This window comes from Aspergillus lucknowensis, assembly GCF_044049455.1.
Source record: "Aspergillus lucknowensis strain CBS 449.75 chromosome Unknown BJX67scaffold_4, whole genome shotgun sequence".
Classification (NCBI taxonomy): domain Eukaryota; kingdom Fungi; phylum Ascomycota; class Eurotiomycetes; order Eurotiales; family Aspergillaceae; genus Aspergillus; species Aspergillus lucknowensis.
In genome coordinates, this window is record NW_027263548.1 from 992,532 (window position 1) to 1,009,235 (window position 16,704).

At 50.4% G+C, this 16,704-nt stretch overlaps 8 protein-coding genes across 8 annotated transcripts; 4 read left to right on the top strand and 4 right to left on the bottom strand.

Moving 5' to 3' along the window:
* Window positions 1-108: 108 nt before the first annotated feature.
* BJX67DRAFT_370044 (ergosterol biosynthesis ERG4/ERG24) lies at window positions 109-1,703 on the top strand (the record flags this gene model as incomplete). The annotated part of the gene is made up of 3 exons (XM_071030863.1): window positions 109-191; window positions 243-547; window positions 598-1,703. 3 exons carry the CDS (start codon window positions 109-111, stop codon window positions 1,701-1,703), a joined length of 1,494 nt encoding a protein of 497 aa, XP_070890236.1.
* A 3,149-nt stretch (window positions 1,704-4,852) lies between these two features.
* BJX67DRAFT_389950 (fumarylacetoacetate hydrolase family protein) lies at window positions 4,853-5,902 on the bottom strand (the record flags this gene model as incomplete). Its single annotated transcript, XM_071034567.1, has 2 exons — window positions 4,853-5,532; window positions 5,620-5,902. 2 exons carry the CDS (start codon window positions 5,900-5,902, stop codon window positions 4,916-4,918), a joined length of 900 nt encoding a protein of 299 aa, XP_070890237.1. The 3' UTR covers window positions 4,853-4,915.
* A 290-nt stretch (window positions 5,903-6,192) lies between these two features.
* On the top strand, window positions 6,193-7,297 carry BJX67DRAFT_377857 (2,4,5-trihydroxytoluene oxygenase; the record flags this gene model as incomplete). The annotated part of the gene is made up of 3 exons (XM_071032217.1): window positions 6,193-6,990; window positions 7,073-7,129; window positions 7,187-7,297. The coding sequence occupies 3 exons, from the start codon at window positions 6,193-6,195 to the stop codon at window positions 7,295-7,297; spliced, it is 966 nt and encodes a 321-aa protein (XP_070890238.1).
* Window positions 7,298-7,731: 434 nt separating this feature from the next.
* On the bottom strand, window positions 7,732-9,631 carry BJX67DRAFT_389953 (FAD binding domain-containing protein; the record flags this gene model as incomplete). The annotated part of the gene is made up of 3 exons (XM_071034568.1): window positions 9,387-9,631; window positions 7,855-9,316; window positions 7,732-7,750 (listed from the first exon to the last, which is right to left on the bottom strand). Exons 1-3 carry the CDS (start codon window positions 9,598-9,600, stop codon window positions 7,732-7,734), a joined length of 1,695 nt encoding a protein of 564 aa, XP_070890239.1. The 5' UTR covers window positions 9,601-9,631.
* A 344-nt stretch (window positions 9,632-9,975) lies between these two features.
* BJX67DRAFT_389955 (major facilitator superfamily domain-containing protein) lies at window positions 9,976-11,376 on the bottom strand (the record flags this gene model as incomplete). Its single annotated transcript, XM_071034569.1, has 1 exon — window positions 9,976-11,376. The coding sequence occupies one exon, from the start codon at window positions 11,374-11,376 to the stop codon at window positions 9,976-9,978; it is 1,401 nt and encodes a 466-aa protein (XP_070890240.1).
* Window positions 11,377-12,154: 778 nt separating this feature from the next.
* Window positions 12,155-12,976, top strand: BJX67DRAFT_377860 (uncharacterized protein; the record flags this gene model as incomplete). Its single annotated transcript, XM_071032218.1, has 3 exons — window positions 12,155-12,527; window positions 12,611-12,807; window positions 12,866-12,976. The coding sequence occupies 3 exons, from the start codon at window positions 12,155-12,157 to the stop codon at window positions 12,974-12,976; spliced, it is 681 nt and encodes a 226-aa protein (XP_070890241.1).
* A 305-nt stretch (window positions 12,977-13,281) lies between these two features.
* On the bottom strand, window positions 13,282-14,282 carry BJX67DRAFT_370051 (short chain dehydrogenase/reductase; the record flags this gene model as incomplete). Its single annotated transcript, XM_071030864.1, has 3 exons — window positions 13,282-13,742; window positions 13,843-14,187; window positions 14,258-14,282. 3 exons carry the CDS (start codon window positions 14,280-14,282, stop codon window positions 13,282-13,284), a joined length of 831 nt encoding a protein of 276 aa, XP_070890242.1.
* A 441-nt stretch (window positions 14,283-14,723) lies between these two features.
* Window positions 14,724-16,301, top strand: BJX67DRAFT_370052 (uncharacterized protein; the record flags this gene model as incomplete). The annotated part of the gene is made up of 8 exons (XM_071030865.1): window positions 14,724-14,738; window positions 14,824-14,965; window positions 15,022-15,395; window positions 15,463-15,531; window positions 15,600-15,714; window positions 15,797-15,959; window positions 16,031-16,070; window positions 16,134-16,301. 8 exons carry the CDS (start codon window positions 14,724-14,726, stop codon window positions 16,299-16,301), a joined length of 1,086 nt encoding a protein of 361 aa, XP_070890243.1.
* Between the last annotated feature and the right edge of the window lie 403 nt (window positions 16,302-16,704).

Sequence of the window (16,704 nt, forward strand, 5' to 3'; positions counted from 1 at the left end):
GTTCTCTGGTTAAGTGCGGCTGTGTGACAGCTCTCGTCGCCCCTGCGTTGCCCCCACCGTGTCTTTGCTCTCCTCGAGATATTACGCCTGATTACAAAGACACACAACATGAAACTCAAAAAGGCTCCCAAAGCTAGTAAGGCACCAGTTAAATCAGTCCAGGGGGAGCTCGGCTATGGGTGTAGTAAGCCGTATGTTATCCCCTGGTCGCCTGCTTAATCCCTAAGATTAACATTCATCAGTCTCGGCGCTTTTGTATTCATTGTCGGTCTCTCAACTCTTATCTATGCCTTCACTTTTCTCTGTAATGATGTGTCTGGCTGCCCTGCTCCGTCGCTGCTCGATCCATCGACATTATCCCTCGATAAGTTAAAGGAGGACGTTAATTGGCCCCAAGGCGGTCTCAATGCTTTTTTTGACCTGCAAGTAACACTGTGGGTGCTGAGCTACTACTTGCTCAGTCTGATCCTGTACGTATTTCTACCTGGCAAGGTAGTTGAAGGCACAGAATTGGCCTGCAAAGGAAGGCTTCGCTACAAGTTTAACGGTATGAACCCGTCGATGGTCTTCTTACAGTATCGCCTAATCCGGTTCTAGCTTTTTCTTCTGCCATTTGGATCCTCTCTGGTCTAGCTCTGGGCACATGTTTATACGGTGCTGATTTCGTTGTATGGGCCTTTCTGTGGGACAACTACTTGCAGATTATCACGGCAAATTTGATTATCTGCATAGTCCTCGCAACCTTCGTTTATGCAAAAAGTTTCTCGGTCCCTGAGCCCGGTCAACCCAATCCCGAACTAAGAGAGTTGGCGCCGGGCGGCCACACTGGAAATGCTCTGTATGACTTTTTCATAGGCCGGGAGCTGAATCCGCGGATACAACTGCCTATTACTTTTGTCGATGAAGCCTCGCGAACGGTTGATATTAATGTATGGTGTGAGATGAGGCCGGGACTGCTTGGGTGGATCATATTGAACTTGTCCAACGTGGCTCGCCAATACAGAACATACGGCTATATCTCCAACTCTATTGCACTCTCGACCGCATTCCAAACCTTCTATGTGCTGGATGCGCTATACATGGAACCAGCAGTTCTCACCACCATTGATGTGATTATGGATGGATTTGGTTATATGCTTTCATTTGGACACCTGGTATGGGTACCATTCATCTACAATCTTCAAACCAGATACCTTGCGGTTTTCCCATTGGAATTATGTTTGAAAGATATTATGTTAACTTTGACCATTACCGGTGTGGGATACTGGATCTTCCGCGGCGCCAACAATCAGAAGAACCGTTTCCGTACGGATCCCGACGGCCACCGTGTGAAGCATATTCAATACATTCCGACATCGAGTGGCTCTAAATTGATGATTTCCGGCTGGTGGGGATTAGCGCGCCATATCAACTACTTAGGTGACTGGCTAATGTCGTGGTCGTATTCATTGCCCACTGGGCTTGCTGGCTATACCATGGTTGAAAGGATTAACAGCGCTGGCGACGTACAGAAACAGGCAATACAGACCCCTGAAGTCCGCGGGTGGGGAATTATTTTCACTTACTTCTTCATGCTTTATTTCGGTGTTCTCCTCATCCACCGGGAGCGACGTGACGAAGAGAAGTGCAAGAGGAAATATGGCGCTGACTGGAAGCGCTATACATCTATTGTTCGCAGCCGTATCGTCCCCGGTGTCTATTAGTTTACGAACCTGCTAGAAAATTCTAGGACGTTCACTTTTTTGCCTCCTGGAAACCCCTCAATTCGCGCCTTTTTAAAATTCTTTGCAGATTGATAGCCAAAAACAATACTGTCTTCACGTAAAGTGTAACGCACCACAATTGGCATAATCTACAGTAAATCTTGACCTTCATCGGAGAAATCGACAGATATTTCAACTAGGGCGCTTGGTTCATCAATACTGATAGACCAATACACTATTGACATGATAACCAGAATTCTCTTACAGACCTCAGCGTCTTCAGACGTTCGAGCCTGGTCAATCATTCGACCGTATAAAGCATAAAGTCCAGGAGGAAACTGCCTAGGGTTTTTTAGGACATGCTTCCATGACGTCCTGTTAAGATCTTGACGCACTCAGGCCACCCAAAGAAAAGTGCCTTATGAGACTGACGATGAAAGGCGGTGAATTGGTATAGAGGGTATACATGTGGGCGAATAAGAACTACCGCAATAATCAAATGAATGGTTGATTGATTAGAAGACAGGAACAACTCAAACGAATGGGAAAAGGGGCAGGTTAAGCAGTCCCTCGGCAGTGTAAACATAATAGAAAGGGCCCACTGGGACATATCTGGGCCACCCCATGTCACCGTAATTAATGTGCCCACCTTTTCTCGATATCTATTTGTATTAATAAATTTCATTTTTACTCAGCCTGTAAGCTTAGCGACCGGACATGATCGCCATGGCCACTTTCTTTCTACCGGCTAGCGGCCTCCTCCATTTGAAGGCGACAAAGGTCAAAACAGCGCTGTCCGGCCCTTAACCGGAGATATTCCACGACTGCCCGCTTGAGTTCAGACCAAAGAAGCGTTTGAAGAACTGGATAAGTTGCTTCAAGATGAAACACGCCATCCCATCACGTATAACCATTATTATACAGACAATATCCGGAAGGCCTGGCTTGATCACTCCAAAAAGGACCTAAAAGTTTTAATGGATGATGCAATTCGCGAGGATTGGAACAGAAAATTCTATATTAGCAATTTGCAATTTAAGATTAGCAGATTATTGTCTACTCTACAAGATCGTGTTGTTATTAATATAATAGAGCAAGCTTGTATAGATACACGAACTAATTTAGCCACCTACTACAAAGTAAGGATTCCTATTGACCTATCCAACATGCATTTAGTGCTAATTTAGCCAAGGTTGTAATAAAGGCGTTTGTTAATAATGTTTGTTATCAAGTTATTAAGCAGCATATACTTGCTAAACTTCTAAATGTCTTTAGCCTAATTACTTGTCAGAGAACTTGGACATTGACAGCCAATGGATCTGCTATGCCGCAGCGCTAGACTTGTTAACCCGCGGGTTTTGGGTTGACCCATGGCCTTTGAAGATGAACCAGTGGGTTTTGGGTTGGGTTATGGGGATTGGAAACCTGCCCATGGGCTACTAAAAAACCCACTAACCCAACCCATAAAACCCATGTATATAGATCACTACCTAATTAGATAGTAATCTACATGTATAAATAAATTACTATATTTAATATAGTAATTTATTTATATTTAATATATATATATATATAAATATAATGTAGTAATTTATTTCTTGGCATGGCTTGGCAACCTATTAGGTTATCTATAATCCAATAGGTTACCCATGTATAACCTAAAACCTATTAGATTATTAAATCAGCAACCCAACCCATTTCTTGGCGGGTTGGGGCGGGTTTCACGGGTTGGGTTGAACAAGTCTAGACATGAGAAGGCGCGATCAAGAAGGCCAGTGTTAGATTAGGGTCCGCCGATCAATCCGTAGGAGAACGCCTAAGGATATTCTTGAGAGGAATGAAGAGAATATAGATCGTTAGGGCCTAACAAAGTATAGAAAGAGGCAGATAACCAAAGTGATCAGTAAACAATAGGTGTATTGTCAATCTGGTTAATAACAGACAGAGAATAGAACTTTCTAGGTACAGGTAATGATAGTCCTTATATATCCGTTCCTATAGTATCCTCGAGTACTGCATGATACTCACATCAGAACACCCGCTCTGTTGTATCCGATCACATCAGATTGCCCGATACTACTATAGTTCAGATTAGCCCTAGCGTCATATCACACGATATAACCGGGTCGGCACATCGTTATTCCTTAGCGTCTCGACATGACGCGGCGGCACGTCTGTCGATCTTCGTTCCTCTGACAGCCAGATATAGATAGTAAGGAATCTAGGATTAGAAGTAAGAAATAACTAGCTTGGAAAAGAGGTTAATACAAGGATAGTTAGAAGGGCAAACAGAGAAGACAATAAAGAGAAAGGAAAAGGTGGTATTTTATATTATGCTTGACTAGGCCAGGCAAAATTAGAGGGGATCTAGACCTAGCTAAAGAGGAAGCTGTATTTAGCCTTGATTTAGCTGCGGTTTAAGACAGACAAAAGAGTTCTCTGAAATCGAGCACTAGCATTACCTTAGTAACTAAACAGGGCTTTACAGGTGTAGAATAATAGTGTGAAATATATGATGGGAAGCCAGAGCACCGACTTTCTGCTAACAACTGCGGGTAGATATGCAGCCATAAACAGCCATAATAGTAGTTATTTTTGGCGTTGATTTCATAGGTCCTTATATTCTAGCTGGCAAAATGTGCAGGACATACTAGTCTAGCCAAGCCAAGCTTCCTGTTGATGCTGCAGTGCGGCGAACGACACATCAAACAGAGTTCGTGTCCACCCAGATCATAATGGGTCAAGAGTTCAACGTGTAGAGCGGGATATTCGTGTTGATCCACAGAGCGAGGCATTTTAGAGGGGGTCTCGGAATGTTTTGGTGGACCATACAACCTCAGCTGTGACTGTTGGACTCGCCCGGTGGAACTACCTGACAAGTAGGCACAGAAGATTGCGTTGGAGAGTCCAAGCAAGAGGGTGACCAAACACTTGGCAATGGCAACTTTCCTTATCGCTGCTCAACATGCTGAATTGGGTGCAGACTACCGATCCGCTCGCCAGAATGTGGTCAACAACGCCAGCAATCCACGGGCTTTGACGATGGCTGAGTCTCCGCGACGGGAGCGTTTAATTGAATCTACGGTGGCGCACGAACCTGGAGAGGAACACTAATCTTTAACCCGAGTATCCTTCCACCCAGAACTTGCGAGATGGATGGCATTTTGAAAACATGTGTTCCAGTGGATTACTCTGAGGAAAGTAGTTACGGTCTAACCCTTCTCAAAAACTATACGATTCCTCAACCGCCCAATCTCCCCAACCTCGACCACGACCTCATCCCCATTCTTCAAAAAGGCGGGAGGCTTCATAAACAATCCTACCCCACCTGGAGTCCCAGTCATGATGAGCGACCCCTTCTGCAGCGTCTGGCCCTGACTACAAAAAGCGACTAGCTTCGCCACCCCAAAGCAAAGGTCCGAGGTATTGGTATCCTGCCGCACCTCGCCATTGACAATTGTCCGGAGAGACAGATTGTCTGCGCTACCCAGCATGTGGGCCGCCACAAGGCATGGCCCAAGCGGCGCATACTTGTCAAACGACTTACTGAATGTCCACTGGGGCACAGGCCCAGCCTTGTTCGGTTCCCGCTGCCAGTCGCGCGCGCTCACATCGTTGCCTGCTGTGTATGCGGCCACGTAATCCAGGGCTTCGCTTTCGGGGACATTCTTGGCATCTTTTCCGATGAGGATGACGAGCTCCCCCTCGTAGTCACATTGGTCCTGGGCGATGGTTGGGATGGGGATGTCTTCGCCGTGGTCGGCGATCGAGGGGCTGGGCTTGGTGAAGATGGTTGGGCAGGTTGGTAGCGGACGGCCCGTCTCGAGGACTAGTTATGTGGTAGATTCAGATTAGCTATTACCGAGACAATGATGCATGCAGCGGCAAGCTGGATTGGTCTGAAGGGACCACGGACTATGAGTTCTATAATTCAGTCCTATGCAGCGGACGATCGGCACACTCGCCCCATCGAGCGGACCAAGTAGCTTGCCAACAGTGGCAGTTTTATCAGTTGGCGTTGCGGTAAGAGCTGTATCACCTTCGAAAACCTTAACCTTCAAATCCCCGGCATCAGCGAGCTCGGCGATCTTGTTGACGTCGGATGGGTCGGCAAGAATCGGCTGTCCGTATAGGACGCGTTGACTGTCCTGCGATACAAAGCGAACGAGTCGGTCCCAGGGAAGGCGCGGAGAAGACATGATCCGGATGTGACGGCACGAGAAACTTTGAGAGTCCGTTCAAAAGGCAGTCATTACCTTGGCTAGCGATGTGATGATATACTTGCTTGATTGTTGGAGAGTTGTTGGAGAAAATGCACCACCTTTTCCGGAGCCCACCAACAGCAGCCGTATTACCCGAACCTACAGGGCCTGAAACCCACGGTGATTAAAACAGTGACGAATACTGGTATGAGAAGGGGCCTTAGGCTTTTTCACGGATAATCGTATTGCTACGTCGAGCTGCCCAACCTCAACCTCAAGCCTACAATATGTCACCGGCAACCCAGGACAACCGCATCCCCCTTCTGGCGACTGCCTTTGTTGTGTACCATCATGTCGATCTGACCAAGGCGCGACAATTCTATCTTGATTTTGGCCTTACCGTTGCCCAGGAACGGGAGGGCGAAGTCTTCTTCAAGGGCTACGGCGCAGAACCCTTCGTCATCCATGCGATCCAAGCCAAAGACAAATCCCGCAAATTCGGAGGTGCAGCCTACGAAGTGGAAAGCCGAGCAGATCTTGAAAGGGCTGCGAACCTACCAAACGCCAGCGCTATCTCCAAACTCAACGCCCCTGGCGGCGGCGAAATTGTCACTCTCCTTGACCCCGTCGGCCACCAGGTTCACCTGGTATACGGCCAGGAGAAACGCGCCCCTGAAGATCCGAAGATGGAGAAACTCACGGTCAACTACGAGGATGAGAAACCACGCAAGGGCCGTTTTCAACGATTCAAACCCGGCCCGGCACCCGTACACCGTTGGGGCCATTACGGGGTGACGTATCCAGCTGGCAAGTATCAAGAGATGTACGATTGGTATACGACCACGCTGACGTTGGCCCCGTCGGATATCGTGTACAGAGGTTCGGACCCAATTACATGCTTCTTCCATATCGACCGTGGTTTGGAGTATACAGACCACCACGCATTCTTTTTCAAACCGGCGAAGCCGGGGCAGGAGTTGGATGTCGCGCATGCGGCGTTCGAGGTCCATGACTTTGATATTCAACAACTAGGGCACCAGTATTTAGGGGGCAAGGGTTACAGGCTGTGCTGGGGCGTTGGTAGAGTGCGTTAACCATATATGCGCTTGCGGCGCCTCGTTTTGGTTCGTTAAGGGGATCTCAACCAGAAACTGACAACTATTATAGCACGTTCTTGGTAGCCAGGTGTTTGACTACTGGTTTGATAGTAGTGACTTTGTGGTGGTGTGTTCACAGATTCTGCCCAACCATATCTCTTCTGCTCTCTAACCTTGCCCGCAGGAACACTATGCTGATGGTGATCTGGTGAACTCGGAAACTGTCGTTGCCAAGGTGCAAGCAGGACCCCAAGCGCTCTCTATCTGGGGTCCTCCGGTTCCTGATGTCTTCTGATGTGACTTGGCAACGGCGGTCTGAAACTCGCCAATAGATATGCTGAATATTAAAGTGGTTGGTAGTGGCACGGGCTTAACACACTTACAAGATTTCAGATGCAAAGGATGTAATTGGGAGCAGGTCTTGAGATAATGGAAAGCAGCGTATGCACGAGCTTCCTCTTGTCGTAGAGATACATTTGAGTGCCCTAGCAACGCGCGTGGATTCACAACATAGTTTGGAATATTATACAATAAATCGCTGTTTACCTAGTAAAACAATGGAATCCCGTGGGCCCAGTGCTCTTTAGGGATAAATATATATATACATGTATCTCTCCTTCCTAAATAGAAGATTGTCAGAAGGGTTCTTGCTTTACTCATGTCTAATAGCACCCAACTTCTCTTGCATGGTGGCTGGGCACGGGAAGAGAGGCTTATAACAAAGAAACCTTAATCGCATGGATGCGTTCTATTTACAAATGTGACTGCATCAGCTGCGGAATTTCCTTTCCCAGAAGTCTCCCCATAACTTCAGATAATTTCCTCAATGGATCTGAAACAAGTCCCTCGCACCTCCACGCAACAAACTGATCTGGTCGTACGAGAACAGCTCCGTTGTCTCGAACCCCCCGTACACGCTCCCAGTCCCAGTAGCAGTCCGCATAATCGCATCCAAAGCCGATCGTGTATGCTCGGATATGCGCACCGTGTGCTTTTCTGGTAAACTCTTCCGCGGCCTGTACCCACGACTCTCCACCGATGCCAGTGAATAGAGTAAAGCCGCCTGCAACACATAGATCGAGGGTAGATATCCTGCGTGCCCCTTGTTTGTTCGCCACCAACCAGACGTGAGGGAGGTGATATCCCGGGTAGGTGCTAATTTTGACTTCTCTGATGGAGTTCAGGTTGTCGAAGGTCGGTGCGACATCGCCGGATTCAATGACAACAGCGGCGCCCGGGGAACTGTACACTTGGTTCATCTGGATCCCGAGGGCCTGCACTTCGTCTTCAGTAGCCAAAAATGCACCTCGGAGCTCTTTGCGCTTTTGGATCCCTTCCACATTAGCCAGCTGTAGCGCTTCGACCGCGGCCTTCCGCGACTTGGGGTCTGTACCGAGGAGATCCCAGATTCTCCGGTGGGCAGCCATGCCATCGTTGGCTCGACGGACGATTCCGTCTCCGACAGGTTTCCGTTCAGGTGTTAGAGTGTCGAGGAGTGCTGGCGAGGCCCAATCCTTCAGGACATACGCCAGCTTCCATGCGAGGTTGAATGCGTCTGAAATGCAGGTGTTACTTCCCAGACCGTTGATGGGCGGGTGTCGATGCGTGGCATCTCCAATGCATAGGGCACGGCCTTCCTGCCACCGCTCGGCAACTTGCTCGTTGATAGTCCAGGTGAATGTCGAGAGAATATCAATAGGAACCGAGCTGTCTCCTATCATCTGGTAGAGCCTGTTCCGGATCATCTCCTCCGACGGGCTGAACCCCTCTGTACGCTGGGTTGCCGGATGCATCGAGACCACAAACTCGTTCCACGGCCGGACCATTCGAAAATTGCCCGCAACCGACCAGTCCGGTGCATCCACATTCAGAACCCAGTTCAGGCTCCCGGGCCGCGGAGCGAGATACTTTGACAAGTCAGCCTTGATATGCACGTTGAAGGCATCATTATGCTGGCGTCCAATCACGGGGATTCCGAGCTGTTTGATAATAGGGCTCCTGGCACCGTCTGCTCCGACAATGTACTTCGCAATAACATCGTACGTCTGCCCTGTCGCGCGCGCTCGTAAAGTAGTGCGAACTTGCTCTGCATCCTGTTCGAAGGAGACAAATTCCGTCGAGAAGCGGAACTCAGCGCCGAGCTCTGTTGCCCTCTCCACCAGCATGGGCTCCAGTAGACTCTGCGGGAGATCGGACATCTGGCACGGGCTTGCCACCTCGTAATCCCCCTTCTGCGAGGGCTTGTTCCCCCACGCGTAGATGCGGCCGTACTCCTGTCCCGCGAGCCGATCTACCCAGGATGTATGTTGCATGTCTTCACACCCAACCCTCGTTAGCCGTTATGGCAGGGAGCTTGGGAACTATCGGAGCTTGGAACAACTCACCATAAGCTGGACATGCAATGCCCATTAGCTGCTCCTCCAACCCGGCACTACGCAGAACTTCCATCGCGCGCTGATTGAAGATATGTGCGCGGGGCGTATTCGCCGTCCCGCTATGTTTGGAGACCACCAACGACTTGATCCCCATTTGCGCGAGGAGGAGAGCCGTGGTTGACCCGGACGGACCAGCTCCTATGATTAGTACTGGGACTTCCATTGTTTCTCTCACGAACGTGTGCGATGAATTGAGAATTCCTGTTTTCTGATGCCTGGCCTGTTTCCGGGAGGTCATTTATGAGAACGTCATGGACCGGACTAGAAAACTCGCTTGTGCAGCGCCGAAGGAGCCGTGACGGCGCGATGTTTTGCAGGAGCTGGGGGTTTGGGTCAGGAGGGGATGGGGTGAATACCACCTTACCCGCACGATCTATGAGGTTTATCTTATTGAAGGACGTGTTGGGACGGCGTGTGGTCATGGGATTCCTCTAGCAGCTACTATAACGCCTGTTCGCCCGGGCAGTATAGAAGCAATGGGGTCTGTACGCCAACGCTTGATTCTTTCTAATGGTACTTCCTAGCCTCCCTATATCCTCTACTGCGCCGACGCAAACTTGCTTCTGCCCCTGACTCGGGCACCATACCTATACAAAATGAACGGCATAGGAGCTAGAAGAACTCCAGCACCAGCGACAAGCGATCCCCCTCCTCCGACCCCCAACGCCGCAAAGAGTGACCGGGTGAAGATCGGCGCCGTGGCAGCACACGCAGAGCGACACACCGTGTTTCCCGCAACTGCACTGGCGGTATAAAGCAGGTAGGTATCGGTAAGATAATTCAGGTTCGAGATGAACGTGAGAACCATGGACGCGGAAAGGAACGTCCCCGCTAGGGTAGGAACAAGCCAGTGTACAGCGGTTGACGCGGCCGACCACGAAAACCAGAACATTGTCGCTGCGAACCCGACGCCTCCGATCATGGCTGCTGGGAGCCGGTCTTCGGGGGTGAGTTCTGCCCCGGCTTTGAGACGTGGTTTTTCTCTTGTCGAAAGGTAGAAGATGACTAGGCACCCGAGCCACCCGCCCACGGCTGTCCCGATTAGCGGGAGCTCGCTGACTCCGGCGTTCCAGCCTCGGTGCTCCTTGAAGACGAGCGGGTAGATATCGAATAGCATGTACTGGAGTAGGTAGACGAGGGAGGTGTACGCTGCGACGATAAAGGCAATGGGGTCCATCATGATTATCCATGGCCTGCGCAGGGTTTCTTTAAAGGCGTCCAGGAGAGACTTTCGATCTATTTGCGTCAGTACCTGGAGCTCGGTCTCGCTGAGTGTGCCCTGTTTCTGCTCCCTTCGAAGTTTTCTTGCAAGGATGACTGATAAAAGTGTTTCGGGTATCGTGAAGGCGAGAGCCTCCGTAAGACAGCCCATGAACAATAACACGTAGAAGCTCCACCTCCAGTCCTTCTTCAGTTGCAAAAACCCAGAGATGACAGGCCCCAAGGCTGGGCCGGTGACCGTCATCATGGCAAACACTGCCATTGCGTTGCCCCTCTCTATCGGGCCCCAGAGATCGGAGATCAGCCCGGGGACGTTGGTGAGCGGGGCACTGGCAAAGATCCCAGTGATGAGGCGGCCGGCGAGCAGGGCACCAAAACTGGGGGCGAACGCGCACAGGAAGTTAAAGGCCAAATATCCAGTGAACGTGGTCAGGAAGATGACCCGTCGGCCGTAGAACTCGGAAAGCGGGGCGAAAACCAGGGGTCCCGCACAGTAGCCAAGCAGAAACGCTGTTACGACGAGCCCGGCTACAGTGTTGGAGATGGAAAACTGGTCCGCGATGCCTTGAAGACACCCCGATGGACTTGCCGAGGCGAAGGTGGCGTTGACGGCCAGGAATGTCGCGACGGTGGTGCAGTAGCACCGTCTTGCGACAGACCATTCTTTTGGATTTTCGGGGTCGCTGCTGGAGAACTGCACCTCGGGGATTGGAGGCATTACTGGTTCTTTTCTGGCCGATTCAGGGCTACTCGGTGGTGAATCCGCATCCTCGACGACCCGAATTGGTAAGCTGTAACGGGAAGGGCTGATATGCTGCTCTGGTGTCAGTCGTGTCATGGTCTCTTTAGTCGCCAGTTTCTCGTGCTCGTTTGTTGGCATTCATAACAATGGGTATGAGCAATATGTACTCTTTTCCTGGACTCGCATTGAGCCTCGGCTGATAAATCAAATGCCATCGCTGTCTAGGCTTTTGTTGGTCAGTTGCGTACATGCCTAGCTGCCCCAAGAGTGCCAATCCAACTTCCACGTCAGTAGAATCAGGGGACATGCCGATTATCCGGAGTCGGGACACAGCCGTGTTTGGAGGTTAGGGATCTTGGTGAATTCCCGTTGACCGGCTGGGGAAAGGCCCGAGTATAGTTGCCCGTCCTCGGGGCTCGCGAGGAGGAAAACGACGGCCGACTTTGGGCACTCTTTGGTGAAAATCGGTGGAATAGTTCAATGCCAAAGCTCGGAAATCCGTATAGGAGTTACCGAGCTCAACCGAAGATCACGTCTACGAAGGGTGAAGGCCGAACTAGATTGGTGGTGGATAGAGTGGTATACGACCCGTCCTTTGTCTCCGCCAGATGGACGCCGTTCCAGACTACGAGGTGGCGCGGGGTGACCCTTCAGCTGAGTATTTCCTGTGTCGCAGCACGTTTCCTTCCATACCTGTATTCTCCAAGTTAAACCAAACCTTACGCCCGAATTCAACGCTGAAGTCGCCTCGAACATGGCCTCATCATATACCGGACCCGGCCTGCTTTACGTCGGCTCGAGAACTAAGCCTTCAACTGGGATAACAGACGAGACATACAATAAGTGGTACGACGATGTCCACGTCCCACACATCCTAGAAACCAGCGGTGTTCAATCAGTTGTCCGGTATGCCGCGTCCCATGCTACAGCCAACGAGTGCAACTGGCCCTTCCTCGCAATTTACCCCATCAGGGACCTGCACTACTTGACAACCGAGGAATTTGCATCAATACCATTGACGGACGACCTCCTACCGGGACCGAGTCATAGCTGCGTGGATTGTGCAGATTTTGACCAGAGGCATTACGCAACGATTGGCGAGTTCCAAGTTGGGGAAGTGAATCCTGGTATGCTTGTGTCTTTTCTGTTCCATACTTGTGTTTCGCCACATGAGCGAAATGTCCCAAGAGGTCTCTCTGATTATTCCAAGGATCGGCCCCAAAACTGCTCGTTTCCCATTTCCATGCCCCCGAAGAGCTGGGCGAAGCGAAACCAACTAAGATCTTGGAGTGGTACTCTCAACAACAGGGCAAAGGTGCCAACCAGCATGTGCAGCTGTACAAGTTGATACTAGCTAGACGGTTCCAGGACAACAGCTCTGTTGGATTCCCGTCTTTTATTGCGCTGGTAGGTTTCTCATTGGTTCCGGGGCGTCGATGTTAACAGCTACTGAAATGCCCGGTAGCATCACCTCCCAGACTATGACAGCGTTCTAGAGGTCCTCGGGCGCATTCGATCACCATCGGCGAGTGTAGCTGTATATGATGTGTGGAAAGAGTTCGGGTCTCCGGAGTAGGGATTCGGCTAATGGGCATGAGAATTTCAAGGAAAGAAGAGTCCTAGTATCACAATTGGGTAGAGCTTACACGTACATAGCCACGAGCCTCTTCAAGTGCGATATTTCATCGCTCAATCTATGTTTTGTAATTTTGCGTGATCCACGCCTGGTACTACACCCCTCTACCCTTGATCGTAGATGGAGCGTCATTTCATCGTTATACACAGAAAAAGCCAAGTAGATTCACTTCTATCGTAAACTAGTAAATTCGATTCCCCATCTAGCAGTCCACGGCCTGGGAACGACTTCGGCACTTTATTAACTCAGATATGCCCAAGGGACCAGTAATACTCAATATTCTTCCTCGTTTCCTCATGCGCGTAAGCCGGTGGAGGGGAGAGCGTGATATGCTCCCCATGGAGCTCAAAGACCTGTCCAGCGACATCGCGACTGTTGATCAGCATATCCACTGCCCTCGTCACCGTCGAGAACGGCGTCGTGAACAAGTTCTGGTACACCTCGGTGTTTGAAGAAAAGTTCGTCAATATGGGCCCCGGCGCGAAGGCGCTGATCTGGATTCGAAGATTCGGTTCTGCTAGCGGTCTACCGAGCGAGCGAATAAGACCTACGACTGCGTGTTTGCTTGCTGTATAGAGAGGTAAAGTTGGGAAAGGGTAGATGCCGGCGTTGGAGCAAGTGCAGATGATGCGTCTACGGAGGGAGTTGGGATCGCTGTCGGACGCGAGGGGGTTTTTGGCCATATAGTGGACGGCTAGGTTGATTGCTGGGAAGCGGGTTAGCCATCACTGCGTTCTTGATGCTCACTGTAAGCTGTATTGGTTGTCGTAATTTGTTGGATCGGGAATGCGTGGACGGAAACTCACAATGGATGACGCCATTGATATTCACATCGACGACTGCGAGGTTCGGTTCCTTCAGTTCCGCCACGTCTACACCATAAATGGGCTCCTTCTCAAAAATACCGGCGTTTGCAAAAACAATGTCGATTCGCCCGTGCTGGTTGAAGACCTTCTCGAAAGCAGCCGCCTGACTTGGCCAGGAGGCTACATTGCACTCGATGAAGGACACGGCGGCACCGGCGAACTCGGATGAGAGTTTCCCAACAGCCAATGAGCCGGCCTCTGAGTTATTGTCCAGTATGAAAACATACGTCCCTTCTTTCTGTAGGAAATAGCGGCTGATCTGAAAGCCGATTCCCGATGCGCCGCCTGGAAATCATTCACTAGATTTAGTACACAGGGAATATGTGCTTTTGCTTTGGAGAGAGAACTTGCGTACCAGTTATAATTACTACAGAAGGCATCTTAATGGATTGCGGAGGAGTATTTCTCCAATCTTCCTGAAAATCATGGACAATTTCCACTTCTTTATCGATGTCGAGGTGTGTTCTCCAAAATGCCACCCACATATTGCAGCCACATTATCCGCCGAGTCTTCGCTCCCCGCCTCCCCGCACTGAGGATGCGACGGGAGTGAATAATCCTTTCCGCTTGATAGCCTCTAAGGCTAGGCAACTTAGTAGAACCGGCAAGTGATTGTGTAGAACCCCCCGGGGGTCGCCCTCTTGAAGCTGTGATGGATGGTCAATGGCGCGGTTAGAGTGGTGATAAATCTACTAATATCGGTCAACCGTCATGAACTGAACGCCATCTCGCAATCCTTGAACTCACCTCTTGTTTTATCTTTTTTTGTGTGTGTGCTGTGCTATCATCTCTGTGAGGTACTTTGTGGATACTCTACCGCCATGTCATCGCTCAGTGTACCCCTTGCCGAGGTGAATTCCGGGTTCTCCTTTCAGACTCCATAAACTGGTGAGCTCTCATAACTGACTCGATCCCATAAAGCCTGTCACCTTAAAGCTCTCGGGGAAAGTGATCCCCAACCGTATCTACCGTACAGCGCTTAGTGAGTATTCGGGAAGTTACGACGAAAACGATGTCACCAACACCGGAAAGCCATTACCTCGCTACATCGAGCTACACCAAGGTCAGCAAATTGCAACCCCCAAACCCCCGTTGGATAAGATCATTAATGGACAACAGAGTTGGCAAATGGTGGCGCCGGCCTGATCTGCTTTGGCAACATCCCCGTCCACCGCGACCATCTCGAAAACTTCAATAATGTCGTTCTTGACCGCGATCAGCCATGGGATGCTGTTGAGTCGTTTCGTCCCGCTATCCTAGCTGCGAAGTCGAGGGGCGCACTGTGTCTGCCACAGCTGAATTTCACGGGTCGGCAATGCCCCGAGTTCCTGAATCCCAACCCGGTCTCGTCGTCCGACGTGAAACTCCATTACTGCATGGACAAAAGTTATGGGCAGCCTACGCCGCTTTCCAAGGCTCAAATCCGGGACATAATTGATCGGTTTGTCTGGGCTGCTGAGACTGTTGTCAAGGCCGGAGCCGATGGGATTATTGTAAGTCGACTGGGGATACTCTCCCGGCTGTTGCCCTGGTTAGTTAACCTTCAAATCCTGACGACAGCTGCATGCTGCCCACGGCTATCTGATCAATCAGTTTCTATCGCCTCATATCAACAAGCGGATTGACGAGGTGTGTTTAGCCCGCAAAGATCTGAGATCCGCCTGTTTTGAGAGCGTTGACACTAATGCTGCCCAAAGTACGGTGGCAGCATCGAGAACCGCGCCCGCTTCGTCGTCGAAATCGTCGAGTCTATTAAAGCGCGACTTCCTACTGATCGGTATATCATTGGGGCTAAGATCAACTGTCAAGACTGTATGTGTGTCCGTGTCCAGTGTCACTTTCACTCGTCGCAATGATTGTATGGGCTAACGAAACCTCTGCTCCCTGTGGCTAGTCGTCTGTGGGGGCGCCACATTCGCAGAGCAATGCGTCGTTATCAAATTGCTTGAAGCCGCGGGCGTTGACTTCTTCGACATCTCGGGCGGCACGTATGAGGCTCCAGCCTGGCGAGGTAACCTGGAAAGCCTCGGCGAGACCCAGCCACCCGCTGGCGAAGGGTAAGTACCATGATGGACTCGTCATGCAATATATTTACACTTGACGTCCGTCTTACTTACCACCGGTCTAGCACTTTCTTGAAGTGGGCGCGAGATATCAAGAAAATCTTGGTACGTGAAACTGGGGATCTCTAGAAGAGTAGCGAGGTTACTGATCGTATAAACGGTTTACAGTCTCGTGCCGTGGTTGGAACAACCAGCGGTTGGCGCGACAGTGAGCTCATGATGGCTGCTGTTCGGCGAGGCGATATCGATATGTGTGGATTGGGGAGACCACTACGGGACGACCCAGACCTCCCGAATCGGGTTTTTACGGGCGAGCGAATCCAGAGCAAGCTGTAGCTGCATCGCTGTGACACAACTGCATTCCTTCCTGGCTGTGGGACTGTATCTTCGAACTTTGAGATATAAGGAACAGAAAGTCATTTGTGAACACGGTGATGAGTCAGTCGCCTTATGATTCTCGCTTCTGTAGACCCTAGGCATTACACGCACTTAGCCCGTCCGTATGAATACGTGGGTAGCTATATGTTTCGGATAAGCACTGCTGTACTGGAAATGAGTCACCCATAAACACATCCTCTCCCTGGATGACGCCTGCTCCGACACCCTCCGCTGGGCTGGTAAGCGCCACTGACGCCCCCGGGATACCTAAAAGCAGTTCCGCTTCGCGGAGGCTGTTCGACGTCTCTATAGGAGGCTGAGGGATGCGTATTGAAGAGGATATGGGCTCTTGAGGCTCGTT